Here is a 20,216-nt window from a genome sequence, read left to right as displayed (position 1 = left end):
AAAGTAATTATGGACTGTTGTTTCTCTTTGCTTATTTGAGCTGTTCTTGCAATAATATGGACTTGGTCTTTTACCAAATAGGGCTATATTCTGTATACCACCCCTACCTTGTCACAACACAACTGATAGGCTCAAACGTAAGAAGGAAAGAAATTCCACATATTAACTTTTAACAAGGCACACCTGTTAATTGAAATTAATTCCAGGTGACTATCTCATGAAGCTGGTTGAGAGAATGCCAAGAGTGTGCAAAGCTGTCATCAAGGCAAAGGGTGGCTACTTTGAAGAATCTCAAATATAAAATAGATTTTTATTTGTTTAACACTTTTTTTTGGTTACTACATGATTCCATATCTGTTATTTCATAGTTTTGATTTCTTCACTATTATTCTACAATGTAGAAAATAGTAAAAATAAAGCAAAACCCTTGAATGAGTAGGTGTGTCCAAACCTTTGACTGGTATTGTATGTTGTCTGTGTATCCTGTTTATCGTCTGTCTGTGTATTGTGGCAGCACCATTTCACTGAGTCATATTCCTGTACATGCAAATATATTTGTTCGTCTGTCCATCTGTCCGTCCTCCCACCCGTCTGTCTGTCTGTCTGTCTGTCTGTCTGTCTGTCTGTCGGTCTGTCTATCTATCTGCGTGTATCTGTCTGACTGGGCATACGTATTGAACAGGAGTCAGGAGAGTGCAGGAAGTCTCTGTCTTGTCTCCTGGCGACCGCCTGATGAGACCAAACCTCCTGTCTGTCTGACAGCTGGCTGTGAGGCTCAGAATACACTGTGAATGCAGTCACACACACGCTGGCACGGTCGGCAGCTGATTTGTTCTGTACACACTACTGTGGGTTTTAGATCTTGAATAAAATCACTCTATATAGTCTGTCTTGGGGGGAATATAAGAAAGAAGAAAAAACTTGTTTTACTGCTCATCATATAAGGAAAGTTATGATTCCATTCATATTTTAATCTTTATGTTCCTCAGTCTTGACACCACATCAAGAAACAAAGCATTACGCATGTCTCTAATCTGAACTTCACAGCGTTTACGCAGGCATGGATATTGCTGTTGCATGTTTACTAAAACTATTTGTCAGCTGTCTGATCACACTCACTGTGGAGCGCGGGAGGATGGGCTTTGGGGAATCAGTGTGTATAGGAGGGGGGGTTGGTGGAAGATGATAGTAGGGGTGTATAGATGAGCGAGGGAGAACACCAGGAATTGCGTGAGCGTCTAAGAAGGGAAAAGAAGGTGTATGGTTGAGGGAGGGAGGTGACGTGATATGGACGTATGAAGCAACATCAGGAAGCATGGTTGAGGGGGGAGGTGACGTGGTGTGGATGTATGAAGCAACATCAGGAAGCATGGTTGAGGGGGGAGGTGACGTGGTGTGGATGTATGAAGCAACATCAGGAAGCATGGTTGAGGGGGAGGTGACGTGGTGTGGATGTATGAAGCAACATCAGGAAGCATGGTTGAGGGGGAGGTGACGTGGTGTGGATGTATGAAGCAACATCAGGAAGCATGGTTGAGGGGGAGGTGACGTGGTGTGGACGTATGAAGCAACATCAGGAAGCATGGTTGAGGGGGGAGGTGACGTGGTGTGGACGTATGAAGCAACATCAGGAAGCATGGTTGAGGGGGAGGTGACGTGGTGTGGATGTGCGAAGCAACATCAGGAAGCATGGTTGAGGGGGGAGGTGACGTGGTGTGGACGTATGAAGCAACATCAGGAAGCATGGTTGAGGGGGGAGGTGACGTGGTGTGGATGTATGAAGCAACATCAGGAAGCATGGTTGAGGGGGGAGGTGACGTGGTGTGGATGTATGAAGCAACATCAGGGAGTATAGTTGAGGGGGGAGTGGTCGACAGTGAAGAACAGAACAACAACAGAAAGAGGTGGGGGGAGGAGGATAGAACAGTAGATGTTAGGGAGTGGGCTGGACATAAATATACATGGGAAAGAATGAAGGAAAGCGTTGATAAGGGGATAGATTATATTAAAAAGGAGATGCTCAGTTGAAAAATTATCTAAGGTGAATTAGAGTCTGAAATGGCAGCATATTCCCTATAAAGTGCTATGGGCCCTGGTCAAAAGTAGTGCACTATAAAAGGAATAGGGTGCCGTTTGGGACACAGCCCTAGAGTGAACATGTTTACGAGTGTGATAACAATGACATAAAGACACTAAACCCTCTACTAATCAATGCCAGGGGAACTGTGCCTAGATCAGCACTCTTACTCTGAGACACTTTTTGAATAAGGACCCAGGAGTTTTTCTTGATCAGGCCACATGGTCATAAAAGACTCCAGGCCCTAATTATTTGCTGTACAGCTTACAGCCAGCCACACAATTAACTGACTCTCTGTTGCCACAGGGTTTGCTTCCATATCAACTATAGTAAATGCTCCTCAGCTGCAACAGGTAATTGTGCTCGGCTCTCTTCAGACTCCGGTAAGTGATCGACCATCGCGTCAGGCACACACACACACAAGCTATTGACCCCCAGACTACATCTACTGGGCCTGGTGGAAGCCAACCAATCAGAAGCCCAGCATGAGGTCTGGGGTAGATGGTGCTTCCTGTTGCTCCCTCACAGAGGGACAATAGCCTGTAAATTCTGGCCACCGTGACTTTTACTGCCTCTCGTTACATGCTGTGCCTACATACAGTATCAGTCATTGTGGCACACCTGTGTGTCACAGGCTGGCTAGCACAGGCAGGTAGCTCTGTGTACGTCCCACATGGCACCATATTCCCTATATAGTGCACTACTTTGACCAGAACCCTATGGGTCCTGGTCAAAGTACTGCAATAAAAAGGGAATTGTGTGCCATTTGAGATGCAGCCTGTGTCTTATTGCCTTGTGTCTAGTCTTCTCCAAAGGTTAATGTGGCATGAGGTTGTAATATTATTTCATCAATAGCTATAATAACGTACAGGCCTCAGGCTCCATGTGAAGCACAGTGGTGTCCTACAGTCTGATAATACAGCACAAGGGTCATGTTCATTAGGGCAGGCAACGTTTCAAAAACATTTTGCAATAGTCCCATCCTGTTTGTCTGTTTTTGTAAGTTTAGTGCCTAAATGTACACCAGGGAGTAAGTAGCCTAAGCTTCCTCTCCAATATATTAGTCTGCTGTGATTTATAGTGTGCTTGATAGTACCATGTACTCAGTAAACATCTAATTGCTTTTTTAACAGCCTGTACAGAGGGCTTGGGCTATCCTGATTGCCAGTCTGTTTAGCTTACATTCCACTCCTTGTACTCCATGTCTTTGGCACATGAACTAGGCTAGGCTGGGGCTGGCTTGGGAGGTAGACCACAGAGAGAGATGTGTCAATACCTGACTGTCATTATTTCTCTGTAGCCCCTCCCTCCCTACCTAATCTCTTCATAGATCAGTGATATTGACAGGTTCTGATTCCAATAAAATGATGTCTATAGAGCAGGAGCAAACCAACTAAAGTGAGTGAGAATGACTTTGTTTGGCTAAAGGGTTTATGTCCCAATTCTCTGCCTTCTATAAAATGTGTATATCGTTAAATTACTTGAATTGGCTGTTTAATCAATTGCATTGTGGTTAACAAGTATCTAGATATTTTCCCCATTGGTTAGTTTCGCTGAGGGTGGGGTCTCGTTTGGTTCCATCGAACTGCCATCTGTGGTATTTCATTTGAGTTTGTACAAGAAGATTCTACCATGGAAGTACAAATCGGGCTAAGCAGAGCTGGAACATAAAATTAACGTGGGGTTAAATATCAGGCGATTCAGAAACTATGAATGGCCATACATGTGGTCCGTCTGCGCGCGTCAGATCAGTGTGGACACCGATTTCTCTCCCGTTCGGAACACTCAAGCTGGCTGTCACACGGAGTGAGTGCTACAGCTTCAAGTGAACATTTTGATCCTGTGTCACCCATAGTCAACACGTAACCTACGTCTCAGCTCCTTGGAGAGGAGAGAAGAGCAAGCAACGCGCAGTGGTCAGGCGGTATGACCAGAGGACCCGCCGCAGCGGTGACGCTGTCCAGGTGTGTGTAGACGGGGCTCTGTGGAATAATATGAAGCGCCATGGCGTGGTGTGACCGTGGGGTTCAGACACTGCTGGCTACCGTTGGGGCTTTCGCCGCTTTCAGCCTCATGACCATAGCCATCGGGACGGACTACTGGCTGTACTCACGGGCGTACCTATGCAACGAAACCAATGCCAGTACTGATGACTCCCAATTACAACCCAAGAAGGCAATGGGAGATCTTACGCACTCTGGGCTGTGGAGAATATGTTGTATTGAAGGTAAGGCAAGTAGAAATAGGCTACTCTTTCTTTCATACTTTGGTCATGTGAAGTCATGTTGAGTTCATGTGGAGAAAGGGTGCTGGTGGGGAGCCTAATATATTAAAAACAAGAAAAGGTGAAAAAGTATTTGGCTTTATGTTACATATTTGGGAGAAGAATTATCAAGATAATTGTCTGTCTTAAAGAGGGCGTTATTTTGTTTCTACAATCTGTATTGGCTCCTCTTCGCTAAGAGAGAGGAAGAGACTCCGTCAAAGGGTGCGTTTTTACGCGCTCCAAACAAGGTGAGAGTAAATAGGGTAGTCTTTAATAAGGACTGTTTGTTAGTGATTTGAGTTATACAGGATTGAAATGTTCTGAGCATGACAAACACACTAAAAGCAGCAGGTGTTGGCCGTAAGAATTATCTAGTTTAAATACAGGGAATATGTTTATATCAGAAACGGCGCTATAATTATTTGAGTGGATTATGGGCGATAAGGGAGAAAACAAGTTTATCAACACACTTGTTTAAAAAGTTTATAAATCACTGACAGAGTGAAGTAGGTTGATATTTTCACGACACTGTTGCTGTTTCCAAAACTAAAAGACGCTCTGAGGACCTTTGAGTCCTCTCAATGGAGACTGCTGCGCAAGCAGCCAGTCAGGAGAAGATGCACTCGCACTGCAGGAGCCCTGCCTTCATTCACGTCTTTATTGTATTTGAGGCTGTTGCTTGGCAACGTCTCTGTAATTGCTATGGAAACATGAGACTAGGTTTAAAAAATAAAGACGAATCTGTACAGAGAGCTCATTGTCCAAGCAAAGTAAAATATGATGTTCTTATGCCATTAATGATGTACAAATGCATATATTTTCTATAGGTATAGCTAGACATCCTTGTTTAATGTAGTTTTATGTGAAGTATTTTGATATGACGTCTTGTGTAGGCCAGAGCCAATAGGCCTACATGGCTCGTAGTCTAATTGGTCAGAGGCAGAGGCAAGGGAAGCAATACATTACCATTCATCCACTGCCTTTCAGAACAATTGCAATTAAGACTTTTTCGAGGTTTAGGTTCTTTCATCAAACTCTACTTGAATCCTGTGTTTGAAAATGTTCCATGACAGTTTGAGGTTGTTTAGCTTAAGTGGGTGAAACAAATCTGCTAGAATTGCTGTCCAACAAATCACTGACTTTAACCTGTACTTGTTTTGCTTTTTCCAAGGCTTTGGGCTTTATCCTAGCCTATATGACAAGGTTGTCTTATCTCCATGGGACCTTAGGGCTTACCACCCCCTTTTGCAAGTCAAGTGTCCCTTCAGTCAACCCACAGTCACTCCTGATCTCAATGCTGTCAGTAATGGGTTGAGAATACATGTGCTGAGGGGTGTGGATATCACTAGCATGTAGACATACATAAATTAGCGCGCGTCACTATTCTATAAGCACTTTGTTGTGTTCCAATCACTGGTTCCAATCGCAGACAGAGCATAGCGCTCGAGCAGCTGTCCATGGCGTGTGGTGCTGAACTGCGCGGCCAGAATGTTTGACGTAGACTAAAGCCATAAATCGTCATTATACAATATGTTGGCCTCCTTACAGTGAATGCATGTGCTCATAAGTAACACTGTTGAAATTATAAATATGGACTCAATTTTAACACACTATCAATTTGAAAAAGTTTACAAGATTAGCCAGGTTACATGATCCTTCGGCGGTATAATCAATTTATGTCATCCAAAGGGTAGGCCTATGTCTGTGTCTGTGTGTTCAGCTCCTCATCCAACACAAATGATTAATCTTTCCTGATCTATCCTTGACCGCTCCACAACACAGACATCCACGACCGGATGCAGGTCATTTTCTGAAAGTCAGGCTTGGCTTGGTCCCTCTCCACGAGGCTTGGACATGCCCAGGGTTGAAGTGTTATCTTTGTAGAGATTTTAAGAGATATCAGAGATTACAAATGGCATGGCAGCCGGAGTGCAGTATCTCTGATGTAGTTATCACACGGTGCTGTCACTGCATGAGTGTTTTATTGCCCCTACTTGCTGCTTTCTATAGGAAAAGAACAGCTGCAAAAGGTTGATGAGCATGGATGATAGCAGGCCTTTTGATTGGTATAGCTCTTAATAAGATAACAGTGCTTGATGTGTATGATGTAAACGTGTGACGAAATGTTCGCATACCATTATGACGCCACGCTCCAAAAGCGCTGCATCGTCCATCAACCATCATACATTCATCAGACATGGACACCCACATCGACTTAGTTGACTCCGACATGGACACCCACATCGACTTAGTTGACTCCTTGACTCTGTCAATCAAAATGGCTATTGAAATGGACAAGAGAGTGAAGTCTCGAGAATTAACTGAGCTTTTGAAACGAGTCGTGGCGACCGCCCAAGGAGTGAGCCTTCGACCTGAGGCTGGGGATTGGAGCCCCATTCCCAATACTACCACCGCGGAGAAACTCGCTCCAAAAACCATTCAGAACCTTGAGACCCAGCCGGGTTCAAGTGATTTCCACGTGACTACTGCTTCGGCCATCGACTGTGACCTCGCCGCTGCTGCCATTGGTACGACCATTGCTCATGGACTCGCCGCGGCCATCGCTTCGTCTTCTGGTAACCGTGGCACCGCCGCAGCAGCTGCCAAGACCTCAGAGACCCTCGAGATCATTGAGACCCCTGGAGCGCGTGCAACCGACTCCCAGTCGGTGCAGACATCGGGTTATCAGCAAGCAGGTTACATACACATGGCCTATGGCTGCGGCTGCTATGTGCCACCTCAGGTGTACTGTAACACATACAGCTGGGAGATGTACACCTATGTCACATAAAGACGAGCATTATTTTTTCTTACAAGATTTTGTTGTAACCTTTATTTTTACCCATGCGTTGTAGCAAAATAAAAGTCTGAAAAGAGAATACAGTCTCTGTATTTCTTTTTATTTAGGATAGTTTAGTTTAGCCAAGTTTCATTTTTATAATGTAGCCTATACATTGCCAGGTAAAAGCTGAATGGGGCAGTATGCAGCACTATAAGTAGGCTAAAGAAACCAGAAACCATCAATAGTAGTTCAATTTACCACTATCAACACACCAGAAGCCATTTGAGTGGAAAACTGTCCCTCGGTTGTCATGGGGACAATCATCAGTAGATAAGAAAACAAGAGGATGAGACTCTGCCCAGGCGTTGTTGACGCGTGCCAGATCTTAGAGCAAGCAAGAAAGGCATTTCACTGTACTAGTGCACGTGACAATAACTCTGCTGCTACTCTGTTTATCATATATCCTGATGCCTAGTCACTTTACCCCTATACATATCTACGCCTACCACTCCAGTATCCCTGCACATTGTAAATATGGTATTGGAACTGACCCTGTATATAGCTTACTTACTTTCTCCTGTTCTTCTTATTTCTATTTCTCATGTGTTTTGGTTCTACTTGACTTTTGTATTTTTTTATATATATTTTTTTACAGTACTTCTTGATTACTGCGTTGTTGGGAAAGAGCAAGCAAGAAAAGTATTTCACTGTAGGCCTACTTGTGACAATATAAACTAAGATTTTTTATAACTACCCCAAGATAGACCAAAGTCTGTTGTTTCCAATGGGAACAAATTAATCATAGTGGGCAGAACAAGCACGGAGGTGGGAAGAGCCAAGGACGAGCTAGTGAGATCCTATTGGCGCTTTCTAGCATTTATTTGCATATTTCTGTTAGGGAACGCCTACTCGGTGCGCGTGTGCAATAACTCAATCCGTCCTTGCACTACTTCTAAACAACGCCATTTTTAGAAACTTTGGCAAAGGGTAAAGTCTACAAAACACAGTCCACTCTGTTTGTTATATATTGTAGTTTTGGAAACAGAAAACTGTATGAAGATCAAATGTTCCATCGATGAGAAAATTAGCAGAATGTCGGCCAAAATCCATCTCACTCCATTTTCTCCCACTGCTGGCCACTGGGCTTCCTCTAATCACCATATTTGGTAGTGAGTGGAAACGCCAACCGAATGCTTCACATTTATACATCTGGTGAAATATCTGTTTCATTGTTCTATCTGTGATAAAAACTTGAAACTTGAAAATGAATTCTGGGTAATGCTATTGATAGTGTAGTCAGTGAGAAAAGTTATTTGTCACCTGACCTCACAATCCAACCTCCAACTCCATGCATTAAGGAGCAAACAGGATATGTGAGATATGCAGCCTCTCTAGGAGTCAGCGGCTGTGACACCAGACAGTAGAAACACATTGTAACACATCTAAAACATGGGGACAGTAAGCACTTGTTGAGCAGAGTGAATCTAGAGCTGCCCAGTGTTGAAATTAAAGTAGCACATAAGCTAGAGCTATTAGCATGAACACAGCCCACTAATGATGGGGAGATATGCTGGGTTGTGTTCATATTAGCCTCTGTGCTAGTTTGATTTCAGCACTGGACAGCTCATTTCTCAGTGTTCTGCTCAACAAGTGTTCATACTTTCGCCATGTAGATGAATGGGATAAAAATGTATAAGCAGCATGTAGCCTAGCGGCTTGTTTCATTTCACTAATGATAACTTCAGATTAGTCAATGGCCATCTTTAATTATATTCCCTTGTGATTGTAATTTCAGAAATTCATAATTTAGTGCTCTGGAAATCACTATTCCACAAGCACTTTGTGTTCCAATCACTGGTTCCAATCGCAGACAGAGCAGAGAGCTCGAGCGCTGTCCACAGCGTGTGGTGCCAGAAATCTTTGAATACATTTACCAGGCAGAAGAAACACATTTGTCCAGCATCCCTGCCCATCTATGCTATTAGCTGTAGCATAGAGTAAGGAGCCGTCCGGTGCTGAAATCAAACCCTTGTCTTTTACATTTTACATTTTAGTCATTTAGCAGACGCTCTTATCCAGAGCGACTTACAGTTAGTGAGTGCATACATTTTCATACTGGCCCCCCGTGGGAATCAAACCCATAACCCTGGCGTTGCAAACGCCATGCTCTACCAACTGAGCTACACAGGGGGCTTTTGTTAGTTAATTTCAGCGCTGGACAGCTCCATTCTCACTACTGCGCTCCCAATTAGCTTATTTTGAATCTCGCTTGCCATTCTCAGCATGCTCAACAGGTCTGTAATTAAAATGTGTCAGCCGAAAGGCCACAAGGGTGCTAATTAGCCACTGGGCCCTCACTTCCGCCAGCACTGCCACTTTTCTACTCTCCTCTGTTTTCCTCTCTTTTTATCTCCTCTCCCCTCTTTTCCTCTCATCTTTACCTTTTCCTTCCTTCTCCACCTTACACCTCCTAACCTCCCCTCCCCTCTCCTCCCCTCCCCTCTCCTCCCATCCCCTCTTCTCTTCTCTTCTCTTCTCTTCTCTTCTCTTCTCTTCTCTTCTCTTCTCTTCTCTTCTCTTCTCTTCTCTTCTCTTCTCTTCTCTTCTCTTCTCTTCTCTTCTCTCTTGCATGCTGCCCTCAACTATGCCCCTCCCCACCCTTCTCCTCCTATTCTCTCCTCTTTGCTTCACTCACTCATAATCTTCTCTCTTCTACACCTCTCTTCTCTTCTTCTCTGTCACTCTTCTGTCCACTATGCTGTCCTTCTCTATGGGGCGTTATTGAGCCAATAACGGGACAATACCATGACATTTGAACCCTGATTACTAACTATAGGCCAATGGAGCACACAATCAGGTGGAGCGCTGCTTGGTTCCATGTGATACAAATTACACATGGGTGACATTTCAATCGGTGAACCGCCACTCAAACTATCATTACTGAATTATTCATTTATTCCTATATTTAGTTTTGAAGCTCAAACCTAAGAGCCAGCTTATTATGTGGGTGGGCTGGATCTATAAAGTGGCTTCCTCACCTCTCATTCAGTTGTACTGATATGAAAACACAGGTTTGAATGCAAAATGGAGGATGCTTACCGGTGACTTGAATTGAACCTATCCAGTTTTATCACATTGTAGCAGACTGCAGATGCAGGAAAAGAGACAAGAAGAGAAAGCTCCTTTAGCCTATTGAGATGCACCCCAGTATTCACGTTGGTGCAGATGAAGACAAGGAGAGGAAGCCACTTTGCACTATTGAGTCGCACCCCTAGCGATGCCAGCCTTCAGCACTCCCAGCTGCCTATACCACCATAGAAACAGATTAATATGGCCGCTGGGAGCTGGACCACCCATCACAGAATAATTGTCCCTTCTAGTAATTACATTTCTATGCTACCACCTGAGAGGACCAGGGAACAGTTGCTGGTTGTTTTACAGGCTGGGGAACAGTGTCCTATCTGTTTACAGCTCTATAAAACCAGATTACTCCCCCTGATAGACTCCAACCCACAGCCTCCCTGGCCCCTTTTCATAATGTAATGGTATACGAGGCGGCTGTATAGTACACTCAGTGAATGTAAGGCTGAGTCCCAAATTGCACCATATTCCCTATATAGTGCACTACTTTTGACCAGAGCCCTATGGGCCTGGTCAAAAGTAGTGTAGTAGTTTACTATAAAGGGAATAAGGTGCCATTTGGGACTCTGCTTGTACTATACAGCCGCCTCGTATACCATTAAATTATAGCCCCCAGGCAGTATTAATGACGTTAATTTGGAGGGTTTCCTTAATTAATCTGCTCATAAAAATATTCAACTGGAGAGATTATATGTCTTGAGGATAGGAAAAAGGCAGGGTAGAAACAAGGGAGAGCTGAGAGAGTGTAGGATATGATGCTGTGATAGCCTACAGGGAGGAGGTGAGGGCTCTCGGAGTGTGGTGTCAGGAAAATAACCTCTCACTCAATGTAAAAAAAACTAAGGAGATGATCGTGGACTTCAGGAAACAGCAGAGGGAGTACCCCCTATCCACATCGATGGGACAGCAGTGGAGAAGGTGGAAAGTTCCTTGGCATACATACAGTTGAAGTCGGAAGTTTACATACACCTTAGCCAAATAAATTTAAACTCAGTTTTTCACAATTCCTGACATTTAATCCTAGTAACAATTCCCTGTCTTAGGTCAGTTAGGTTCACCACTTCATTTTAAGAATGTGAAATGTCAGAATAATAGTAGAGAGAATGATTTATTTCAGCTTTTATTTCTTTCATCACATTCCCAGTGGGTCAGAAGTTTACATACACTCAATTAGTATTTGGTAACATTGCCTTTAAATTGTTTAACTTGGGTCAAACGTTTCGGGTAGCCTTCCACAAGCTTCCCACATTAAGTTGGGTGAATTTTGTCCCATTCCTCCTGACAGAGCTGGTGTAACTGAGTCAGGTTTGTAGGCCTACTTGCTCGCACACGCTTTTTCAGTTCTGAACACAAATGTTCTATAGGATTGAGGTCAGGGCTTTGTGATGGCCACTCCAATACCTTGTGTGACGTCACGAGAGGCTACACAGCTTTCAGCGGGATTGCTCAAGTAGTGCAAGGAGACCAGGTTCAACCAAAACAAGGATTTTATTAAAGGTCTTGGGAAACTAACGAAAGTATAACACCATTCTGTTCTCTGGTGGCTCTTTAAGGGTTAACAGTTCAGGGATGTCTCTTCCACATCCAAAATCATAACTCTCCCTCGCTCAAATAACGTTTCCCCAGTCTTACTGTATTCCACGTTGCAGCTAGTGGCCAACCCAGCAAAACGTCCTTCCAAATGTCCCACACGTATTTCCACAGGTGCATATATCCAAAGGTGAGTATTTCCCAAAGGTAAGTATCTCCAAATCCTTATATTCCTCATGGAAGTGGACGTGCAGCACTCTTGTCCTCCAGAGAGCCCAGCTTGGAGACTGTGTCTCTTCCCTCCCAAACCTTCAGCTCATCATCTCCTCATTTGTTTCAGCTGCGTGGGAAGATTGGCCATAGAGGGTTGGAGTTCCCGACCATACCAGCAGATGGAGCCATAGCTGTCTGGGTTTGCAGCCATCTCAGGGGGATGTAACGTCCCTCCAGGACACAGCCTCTCGTGACATCACACATCCCCCTCCTCGGGACCGACGTCCTCGTCGGGGTAAAGGCAGCGAAGAAGGCATCACGCCGGGAGAGGGCGTCCGCATTGCCGTGGTGCTTGCCAGCCTGCTCTCTCTTCAACTCCTCCACCTCTAGGACCAGGGACTCAGCCTCCTGTTGTCTCTCCTTGAGTTTCTTACTGAACGCATCAGCCTTGGTTTTAGCAGAGTTTAGCTTCTGTTGAGCAGCTTTCAGTTCCTTCTCTCTCTCTGCCTCCGCATTCTTCATCTTGTTCTCCAACACCTTGTACTTCTCCTCTGCCTTCTTCTGGACCTCCTTACTACTGCGCAGGGTCTCCTCACACTCCTCGATGGTCCTGCGCAGCCTCTCCAGCTCCTCCTGTTGCTTAGGGAAGGAGCTCTGTTGGAGTTTAGCCTGGAGGATATCTAACTCTTCTGTCTTCATGTCTAACTGTTGCTTTAACAACGATACCTCTCAGCGGTCCCCTTCAGACCAGACAGTTCTTTGTCCAGATTCTGTAGCTCCGTCTCTGTGTCGGTCTGGGCACCTGCCATCCCTATCAGAGCCCGGGCGGGAGTGAGTAACTCGGAGGATTGCACCGGAGCCTTCCCAGGATGAGTCTTGCCTCTCCGTTTCCGAGGTACTCGGGTTATCCTCTCCTGAGACTCTCTCCAGAGTGGGTAAAAGGCTGGGCAGTCTCTTCCAATTAGGACAGGGACGGGGAGGGAATCAACCACCCCCGCCGTCGTGTGTATGGTTCCCCGTGTGCTGGTCATTGTAAGTTCAGTAATGGGGTATTCTCTGGTGTCCCCATGGACACAGGAAACTGGGAGGACTTTCCCCGGGGTCAGACCCGTTGGGCCCACCAAATCCTTACGCACCAGGGTGGCCCGGCTACCAGAATCCAGTAAGGCCTCCACATCATGGTGATTCACAGTTACCGGGCAGGTGGGGGGTCGATCTGGGCCGCCATCTACGACTCCCAAGAGCGAGGCAAAACGATGTGTGGGTGCTGAGCTGGAGGACTCGCAGTGGGCATAGGTTCATCGGCTGGTTTCCCACACTGCCAGGAGATATGTCCCATCTCCCCACACCGGTAACACTGTCGAGTTTCCCCCCTCCTGGTGTACTCTTCTTGGACCCGCCTGGTTTCTGGCTCCCCCCTGGAGCCGGGATAAGTCCTGACGTGGCTGAGTTCGAGACCTTGGGGTCCTTTGGACGGGTTCTTCCCATTTGTGGTGGGGCCGCACTCCTGGGGTCTTTTCGGGAAGCATTCAGCATCTCCGCTGTGGCCTGGTACTTTTCCACAGCTTCCACGGTCAGATCAGCCGTGGTCAAGGCCTGTTGACTGATGAACCGTTTTGCCTCATAAGGCAGGGCGCGTAGGTAACGATCCACCACAACGGCCTCCACCACCGCCGCTGCTGTATTCCTCTGCGGATCCAGCCATTTCCTTGCGATTCGGACAAGTTCATGCATCTGCGCCCGAGGAGGTTGGTCTGGTTGGAAGGTCCAGCTGTGAAAGCGCTGGGCCATACCAAACTTTGTGAGTCCATATCTGCTGAGGATCTCAGACTTCAGGGCATCATAGTCAGTAACCTGGTCAGGGCCCAGGTCCCGGACAGCATTCAGCGATTCCCCGGTTAGGAAGGGGGCTAACAGACCAACCCACTGTTGCTTGGGCCAGGCTTCCCTAGTGGCCGTGGCCTCAAATGCATGCAGGTATGCCTCAATGTCATCGGTAGCTCCCATCTTAGATATAAAGTCACTTGCCTTTATTGGGCGGGTATTTTGGACAACCCTCTGTCTCTGCAACTGCAATTCCTCTGCCTTCAGAAGGTTGGCTTTCTTTTGCTCCTCCAAGAGAGCCACGTTTGCTTGCATCTGGGCTTGCTGGCCAGCAACAAGGGCTTTCAATATGTCCTCCATTTCAGTCGGCGGGGAGCCTACGGCCAACTTGGAAAACTGGGTGATCAAACCTTCGGTATCCTCCTCTGACATGCACTATTAACGCTTGAGCATTCCCGTATTCTCCACCATCTGTGACGTCACGAGAGGCTACACAGCTTTCAGCGGGATTGCTCAAGTAGTGCAAGGAGACCAGGTTCAACCAAAACAAGGATTTTATTAAAGGTCTTGGGAAACTAACGAAAGTATAACACCATTCTGTTCTCTGGTGGCTCTTTAAGGGTTAACAGTTCAGGGATGTCTCTTCCACATCCAAAATCATAACTCTCCCTCGCTCAAATAACGTTTCCCCAGTCTTACTGTATTCCACGTTGCAGCTAGTGGCCAACCCAGCAAAACGTCCTTCCAAATGTCCCACACGTATTTCCACAGGTGCATATATCCAAAGGTGAGTATTTCCCAAAGGTAAGTATCTCCAAATCCTTATATTCCTCATGGAAGTGGACGTGCAGCACTCTTGTCCTCCAGAGAGCCCAGCTTGGAGACTGTGTCTCTTCCCTCCCAAACCTTCAGCTCATCATCTCCTCATTTGTTTCAGCTGCGTGGGAAGATTGGCCATAGAGGGTTGGAGTTCCCGACCATACCAGCAGATGGAGCCATAGCTGTCTGGGTTTGCAGCCATCTCAGGGGGATGTAACGTCCCTCCAGGACACAGCCTCTCGTGACATCACACTTGACTTTGTTGTCCTTAAGCCATTTTGCCACAACTTTAGAAGTATGCTTGGGGTCATTGTCCATTTGGAAGACCCATTTGCGACCAAGCTTTAACTTCCTGACCGATGTCTTGAGATGTTGCTTCAATATATCCACCCCCACAGCATGATGCTGCCACCCCTGTGCTTCACGGTTGGGATGGTGTTCTTCGGCTTGCAAGCGACCCCCTTTTTCCTCCAAACATAACAATGTCATTATGGCCAAACAGTTCTATTTTTGTTTCACCAGACCAGAGGACATTTTTCCGAAAAGTACAATCTTTGTCCCCATGTGCAGTTGCTGTCACGGAATCAGCCGAGGCTGCTCCTCCTCCTTGCTCGGGCAGGTTTCGGCGTTCGTCGTCCCCGGAGTACTAGCTGCCACCGATCTATGTTTCGGTGTTTGACTTGTTTTGTCCTGATTGTGTACACCTGTTCCCCATTATGTTGTATTGTTTCCCCTATTTAACCCTCTGTCGTGCATTGTGTGTTGTGTGTTATTGCATTCGTCTTCGGGAGTGTTAGTGTGCGGGTTGTTCTATATCATGGAGCACACACCTGCAGCCAATAGGAGCACAGGTGTCCCTATAAGAGGGGATGCCTCCCCTCAATCAGCCTCCCTTTATCTTCAGCGACTGGATGACTAGACTGAAGAGCCAAGAAGAGACGAAGCACGAAGACTCAGGACGAAAAAACGCCGTTGATATTCCAGTCATCAACGTCGTCTAAATGAGCACACCGGGAGATTTTCCACCCCCAAAAGCTATTTTCAGAGCTCAGTGCAGATGCACTTCCATGGCGGCCGGTGACCACCATGACCTGTGTTTCGTGTGTTTGGGATCCCAGCATGCCAAGGAAGGCGTCTGCAGTCCCCCGAATTGCGCCTCCTGCGCCCTCCTTTCTTTAAAGGAGAGGAAGCAGCGTTGGGCATTTTTCAGGGAGGACATCCCCCTTGAGGACGTGCTGTCGATACTAGCCTCTGCTTCAGAGGCGTCGTCCGACGGTGCAGACTCGGGGGAAGATAGGGACTTTGAGGAGGGGTCTGGCATTCCAATGGAACAGTCGGACCCCATCCCTCATATTTTCAAGCCCCCCTTTCCTTTGGAGAGCGAGAGTGCTTGTAGTCCCTATAGCGAAGGGTATACGAACTCTGAGAGATCAGAAGCTCTCTCTTTCGCTGCAGCCTCTCTGAGAGCGGATTTTCCGGGTCTCATTGAGAGAGCTGCGTAACTTCTGGAGATAGGGCTGCCCCCTCTTCCCTCCGCACCGGAGGTTGATATGATGGAGGGCGGTCCTTATTCCAGGCCAAGGAAGGCGGCAGAGCCAGTGGCTCCTGCCATGCCTTCTTTGGCTAGGTACGTTGAGGGCTCGTGGGAGGCACCTTTAGCGGCGCGTTCGCCAGTAAAAGCGTATCTCCCATTCACGAGAGTGGAAGGAAGATTCCAGGGTCAGGGAATCCCCAGGTTAGAGAGCGCCATGGCGGCGTATCTCGTACCGGGTTCGAGCCCTTGGCCCTCTTCCAAGAAGGCCACGTTGCCATCCCAGAAGGACCGACTCACAGCGTCGCTGTTAGAGAAGTCCTTTGGGTTGGGAGCCCAAGCTGTAGCAGCAGCTAACAACATTGCCCTCTTGGCGGCCTCTCTGTCCCGTTTAACCACGGGCAAGACAGAGCTGGCACCGGAGGAGGTGGAGGAGGCGTCCAGAATTTCTGGTGCCATACTCCACCTGACACAGGCGTCCGCAGTCTGCGCGGGAGGTCCATGGCCACTTCGGTGGTCGGGGAACGACACCTCTGGTTGTCCTTGACATCCATGAAAGAGGCAGACAGGACGTCTCTCTTGAACGCCCCCTCTCTGACGACGGCCTCTTTGGGGTCGCAGTCAAAGAGGCGACGGAGCGTTTTTCCAAGCTAGAGGAGGAGAAGAAACAGCTGGCCAAGCACCTGCCGTTGGCAGGACGACTCGGCCCCGCTCCATCCCAAAGGCCATCTACCTCCGCCCCTCCAAGTAGACCGGGGTCTACGGCGAGGCGGCGTATCGGCGTCATCCGGCGGCCACGAGCAGCAAGGGAACGGGCCCCGCCCTTCCAGCAGCTACGGTAGCCCCACTACAGCCGGCGAGGGAGGTGAAGAGGACGCCGACCTGGCCCTCCAAGGGAGGCAAGAGGAGGCGTACGTGACGGGACGCGGGGGAGTGGATAGAGGACGCATCGATGGTGTCGAACATGCCCACTGTTCCCCCCCACCCTTCAGTTGAAGGGATGGGTGTTGATGTAAATGCCTTTGTTGATGTATTTAATAAAGAGTTGGCTCCACCTGACATAATTCGTCCGAGAGTGTTCAAATCTCACCCTCTCTTCCTTACCACTCTAAGAGCCGTTCAGCCCACCGAGGGTGCGTTGCTGAACAGGCACTTAGAGTAGGTATCCATAAGACCTCAATCAGGTCGTCACATCACACTTCACGTATAAGAAGTGCTTTACATAGAAGGCAGCAGTCCCGGTCAGATTCTGACATGAGGACGCAGCCGCTATTTGGGGATGGCGCACTAGCACAGACTAAGGTCTCCGCTAGTACGAGCCAGACCCATGCTACGTTCACGGAGGGCCCGATTACCGCGGTCATGAAGGTGTCCAGAGTATCGGCGCCCCCAGGCATTGTAACACAGCAGCTATCTGGGGACAGCGCATTATCGCAGACCAAGGTCTCGGTTAATGCGATTCAGACCCATGCTACGTTCACGGAGGGCCGGATTACTAGGGTTATGGGTATAACCAAAGTATCAGCTCCACCCACAGAGACAGTGTGGTGAAGAAGACACAACAGAGCCTCTTCAACCTCAGGAGGCTGAAGAAATTTGGCCTGTCACCTAAAACCCTCACAAACTTTTACAGATGCCCAATTGAGAGCATTCTGTTGGGCTGCATTACCGCCTGGTACGGCAACTGCACCGCCCACAATCGCAGGGCTCTCCAGAGGGTGGTGGGGTCTGCATAACGCATCACCGGGGGCAAACTACCTGCCCTCCAGGACACCTACAGCACCCGATGTCACAAGAAGGCCAAAAAGATAATCAAGGACAACTACCACCCGAGCCACTGCCTGTTCACCCTGCTATCATCCAGAAGGCGAGGTCAGTACAGGTGCATCAAAGCTGGGACCGAGAGACTGAAAAACAGCTTCTATCTCAAGGCCATCAGACTGTTAAACAGCCATCACTAGTACAGAGAGGCTGCTGCCTACATACAGACTTGAAAATCACTGGCCACTTTAATACATGGAACACTAGTCACTTTAATAATGCCACTTTAATAATGTTTACATATCTTGCATTACCCATCTCATGTGTATATACTGTATTCTATACTATCTATTGCATCTTAGCCTATGCCACTCTGATAATGACATTGCTCATCCATTTATTTATGTATTCTTATTCCATTCCTTTTCTTAGATTGTGTGTAATAGGTTGTTGTTGTGTAACTGTTAGATATTACTAGCTAGATATTGCTGCACTGTCGGAACTAGAACCACAAGCATTTCGCTACACTCGCAATAGCATCTGCTAACCATGTGACCAATACATTTGATTTTGATTTGATACTGTCATTTGATTGGTCTATTCCACTGAGGCTCTCGCGTTATTGGCTGAGCTGAGTTAATTCACAATAATGGCAAAGTACATCACCCTGTTGCCCACAGCAATGCTGTGCTGTGATAGCTGTTTCACTCACAGGGCGTGTGTATGTGTGTGTGTGGGTACATCATGTAATGTTTGTGTTTCAAATCAAAATGTATTTGTCACATGCTAGGTAAACAATAGGTGTAGACTAACAGGGAAATGTGTTTCTGTGTGTGTGTTGGGGGATATATTTCTTCAGGGGTTAGGGGGCTGTTGACAGGGAGTCATGTGACAGGCTGTCGGTGGTTGCCAGCTGTACTAAAGCACAATGAAGATGTCAAAGGCATCCTTGGAGACATTATGGAAATCAGGCTATTGGAACAGAGCTGGGGTTGCCATGGAGAGAATGTGCCCAGCCTCCGTCTCTAATCGGATTACCGGTCAGATGCAATATTCTCTTTACCTCTTCCACTAGACAGACAGACACACACACACACACACACACACACACACACACACACACACACACACAGGTGGAAGGGGCCATGGCGGCAGACAGACTGGAGAGATAGGAGCTGGGGTCTGAGTGAGATGGTCTGGGGCACTGGGGGAGGGAGGAGGGCGATTCGATGAGATGGGTGAGGAGGGAAGAGGCAAGAAAGGGGAAATGCTGGACATGACGTCCAAACACAGATAAATAAATGACTGCTCACCCATTACGTCCATTCTAGCAATGTCATTGTTATGTCCAAACATCTCTTCTTTTAGGAAGAACAAAACACAGATGTGAATAACAGTCTTGGTAACGACAGTGGTGTGTATTCATGGAGCCAAGAGAAGCCAGGCTTCCCCAAAATATTGACCAAGAAAAAAAGAAAAAACATCAAATAATTTATCTTTCGTCTCTGTGTGTTTCATAATTTTCCTTACATTCGCAAGAGTCTGAATGTATCTCACCAGAGAAAGCATCCGAGCAAGCAAAACAGCGCCTCTCTGTTTCTCTATGTTTAGCCCATCAATCTGATGCTGTCTGGTCATAGAGTATGACATTGTTGCCGCCCATAGCATTGAAGGCAAGGTAAGCCAGCGGCCATTTGGCCTCCCTTGACAAAAAAAGTATAAAATCATAGCCAATCAGCGTTGAGCTAAACTGAGTGAGTTCAACTGTGAATGCTCCTGGCGCACCAAAAAAAAGTGTCAAGGGAAGCCAGTTTGGATTTGGCATCACTCCTATGAAATCGCATCGAGACCATACGTCATTGACAGAAACAACTTGAATTGTTGCATCTCGTTGTGTTGCTGTCCTCCAGTGGCTAGCTAGCCTTCTAAAATTGTCCCTTTCCTAAATTAGCCATGGATGGAGATAGGGTTTTGGACTTGTGGTTTTACTTAATTCTCCGTACTGGCCAATGATTATAACGGCGATTCTGATCCAACCATTAATTAAATACATTGTGCCCCTGGACTGAGAGGATGGAAGTTGAATATGTAGCTAGATGTAGAAGGCTAATGTTAACTAGCTAACATTGCCCATGAATGGAAGTTAGGCTAGCAAGCAAGCATTTTAGCCAGGTAGCCTAGGACAACAAAAACTAAAAGCGTGTACTGTATGACAGAGTCATAGACCATTTTGTCAACCTGAAAGAGAGGATGGCATTGGCATTTCTCTACA

At 46.9% G+C, this 20,216-nt stretch overlaps 1 protein-coding gene across 1 annotated transcript in view; it reads left to right on the top strand.

The window, feature by feature from the left end:
* The first annotated feature begins 3,651 nt into the window (after positions 1-3,651).
* Positions 3,652-20,216, top strand: part of LOC121568799 (voltage-dependent calcium channel gamma-4 subunit-like) — a 37,671-nt gene continuing 21,106 nt past the window's right edge. The window contains exon 1 of the mRNA XM_041879233.2: positions 3,652-4,304. Within this exon, the coding sequence (XP_041735167.1) occupies positions 4,082-4,304 (223 nt within the window). The 5' untranslated portion in view covers positions 3,652-4,081. The remainder of the gene's footprint in view (positions 4,305-20,216) is intronic.

This window comes from Coregonus clupeaformis, chromosome 7 (assembly GCF_020615455.1).
Source record: "Coregonus clupeaformis isolate EN_2021a chromosome 7, ASM2061545v1, whole genome shotgun sequence".
NCBI lineage: Eukaryota > Metazoa > Chordata > Actinopteri > Salmoniformes > Salmonidae > Coregonus > Coregonus clupeaformis.
This window is presented reverse-complemented; position numbering and strand designations above follow the sequence as displayed.